At 45.8% G+C, this 2384-nt stretch overlaps 1 protein-coding gene across 1 annotated transcript; it reads right to left on the bottom strand.

Moving 5' to 3' along the window:
- Positions 1 to 1007: 1007 nt before the first annotated feature.
- On the bottom strand, positions 1008 to 1931 carry LOC138579705 (olfactory receptor 5V1-like). Its single transcript, XM_069649944.1, has one exon. It carries the CDS (start codon positions 1929 to 1931, stop codon positions 1008 to 1010), a length of 924 nt encoding a protein of 307 aa, XP_069506045.1.
- Positions 1932 to 2384: the final 453 nt, after the last annotated feature.

The raw sequence follows: 2384 nt of genomic DNA, 5'->3' as shown, positions 1-2384 counted from the left end.
TACTCTCACAATGACAGTGAAGGGCCCCACCCATTCCCTATCCACCTCTGTGCCTATGCTGAATGCATCCTTCCTCTAAGCACCGGCCATCTCTCCCTAACATTGGCCTCACATGCAAAATACCCCAATGTGTCCTTGTGAACCTTTCTCTCATGGCCCCAATGACCCCCTGCATCTCTTTATCAGTGTTGACCCACTAGTAACTAAACCACTCTTTCCCTATTTACCTCTTTATGACTAGCTCCCCCCTCTTTTCCACTCACACGCGCAATATACCATTCTCTCCACAGGCACCTCTCTCAACTTCTGTGTCCCATGCATATCGTTCCCCTCGGTCCCTGTCTCTCAACCCCAGTAACTACTCTCCCCATCCAGCTTTCTCTATTCAGTCAACTTCGATTCTCCTTGCCTATCAGATGCACATATCACCATGCTACAAACAACTCTGCTGTTGCAAGACAGAAGGAGCAGGAACCTTGCTTGCCTTCTCCTCAGCTAACCTTTCATTCTGAACTCAGCACCACTGTTAGTAACTCAGCCCTGCTTTGCGCTTTGTGCTTGGCCCCGGCTGAGGGGAGGGGCACTGGGCTGGGCCAAGCTGCTTGAAGACTGTGTTGTGAATATGCACAAATATGCATAGATGTACCTGACTTTGCAGCAACAAAAGTACAATAACTCCAGCTTGAAATGTTTCCAATGCATGCTATGCAGTAGACTGACTGAATCACTTTAAAACATATGCTGTTCAATAAAGGAATGCAAACACATATTACTTTCTAGTCTGGTGCGTGCCTGCATGGTATGTTAAAAGTATATTCTTACAGTCCACCATACGGGTAAGAGAAGCCTATGGAAATCTACAAGGGAGCAGTACCTTTGGTACTGCTTTCATGACCAGAGGTCGCAAAGGCAATGGCAGGGGTCTCAAGAGCATTGCAAGACGCAGCAGCTGCTACCCCCAGCGACGCCCAATTGATGCCCCTGTTGTAAAATGCTTTTCTTCCCCTTTAAAGCAATAGACACCTGCTGAGGCCTTTTTTAACTTCTGCATTCTTGAGACTGTAAATTATAGGGTTACACAGTGGAGTGACAGCGATGTACGCAAAGGACACTATCTTGTTCTCCTTCATTGAATAAGCTGACGTTGGACGAAGGTACGCAGAACTGCTGGATCCATAGAATAACAAGACGACTGTGATATGGGAGGTGCATGTCAAGAAGGCTTTGTGTTGCCCTCCCTTAGATTTGATTTTCAAGATGGAAGAGATGATGTTGATGTAAGATGTGATGATTAAAATAAAGGACATCACCGTTACCATAGAACCCGAGACATAGATCAGCACTTCAATTGGAAGAGTGCTGCTACAGGAAATCTTCATCAAGGCTGTAAAATCACAGAAATAGTGGTTGATTGTGCGGGTCCCACAGAATGTGAGTCCAGATAATAGTATAATGTATGGTACTGGTATCAAGAGAGCAACAGCCCAGCTCCCAACAGCGAGCTGCATGCACACATCCTTAGTCATGATGGTCATGTATTGGAAGGGGTTGCAGATGGCCACATATCGATCGTAAGCCATGACAGTGAGTACAAGGATTTCTGTACATAACATACCTATGAACAAATACACCTGCAGCAGGCACTCGGTCATAGACATGTGTGTCCCATCCTGGAAGAAGTGGGCCAGCATCTGAGGGAAAATGTTTGAGGTGTGACAGATGTCTATAAAGGACACATTTGAGAGGAAGAAATACATGGGTGTGTGCAGATGTGAATTACAGTAAATTGTTAGAATAATAAGAAGATTTCCTGCCAATGTCATCAAGTAAACCAGTAACAATGCAGCAAAAAGGGGAACTTGGAGCTGTGGAAGATCGGAAAAGCCCACAATCAGGAAACCTTCTGCTGAACTCAGATTTTCTCCTCCCATTGTGTGCAGTCTAGGAGGCAAGTCTTGCTATCAATGCTGAAAGTAAAGGCACAAACAAGGTACTCTTAGTGTTGTCAGTACCATTAATGCAAAGGTTGGGACAGATATTTCGCTCGGGCCTATAACTAAGGGCCCCGGGGCATTACCTGAGTCAGTAATGCCCCCGCCGCTCGGGTCATATTGCTTAATTACTCTTTGTTTGTGATGTCACAATGCCTGCCTCTTGAGCCAGCAAAGAGCAGAATTCTGGCAGTCACTACAGCACATAATTAAAGATTTGACAAGCTTTTCAAACTTCTTTTTGCAAATTATTACCCAACGAAAGGGGTGGAGGGTGGCCTTCCACCCGATGGGAAGGCTCAGAACGCGGGTGTTACCAGACGGTAATCCCTTCGCCCTGAGCCTCTACGCAAATCATGATTTCACCTTTTTTGCAATGGCCACACAAGCTTG

Source organism: Ambystoma mexicanum, chromosome 3p (genome assembly GCF_040938575.1).
Source record: "Ambystoma mexicanum isolate Mex_15411 chromosome 3p, UKY_AmexF1_1, whole genome shotgun sequence".
Classification (NCBI taxonomy): domain Eukaryota; kingdom Metazoa; phylum Chordata; class Amphibia; order Caudata; family Ambystomatidae; genus Ambystoma; species Ambystoma mexicanum.
This window is presented reverse-complemented; position numbering and strand designations above follow the sequence as displayed.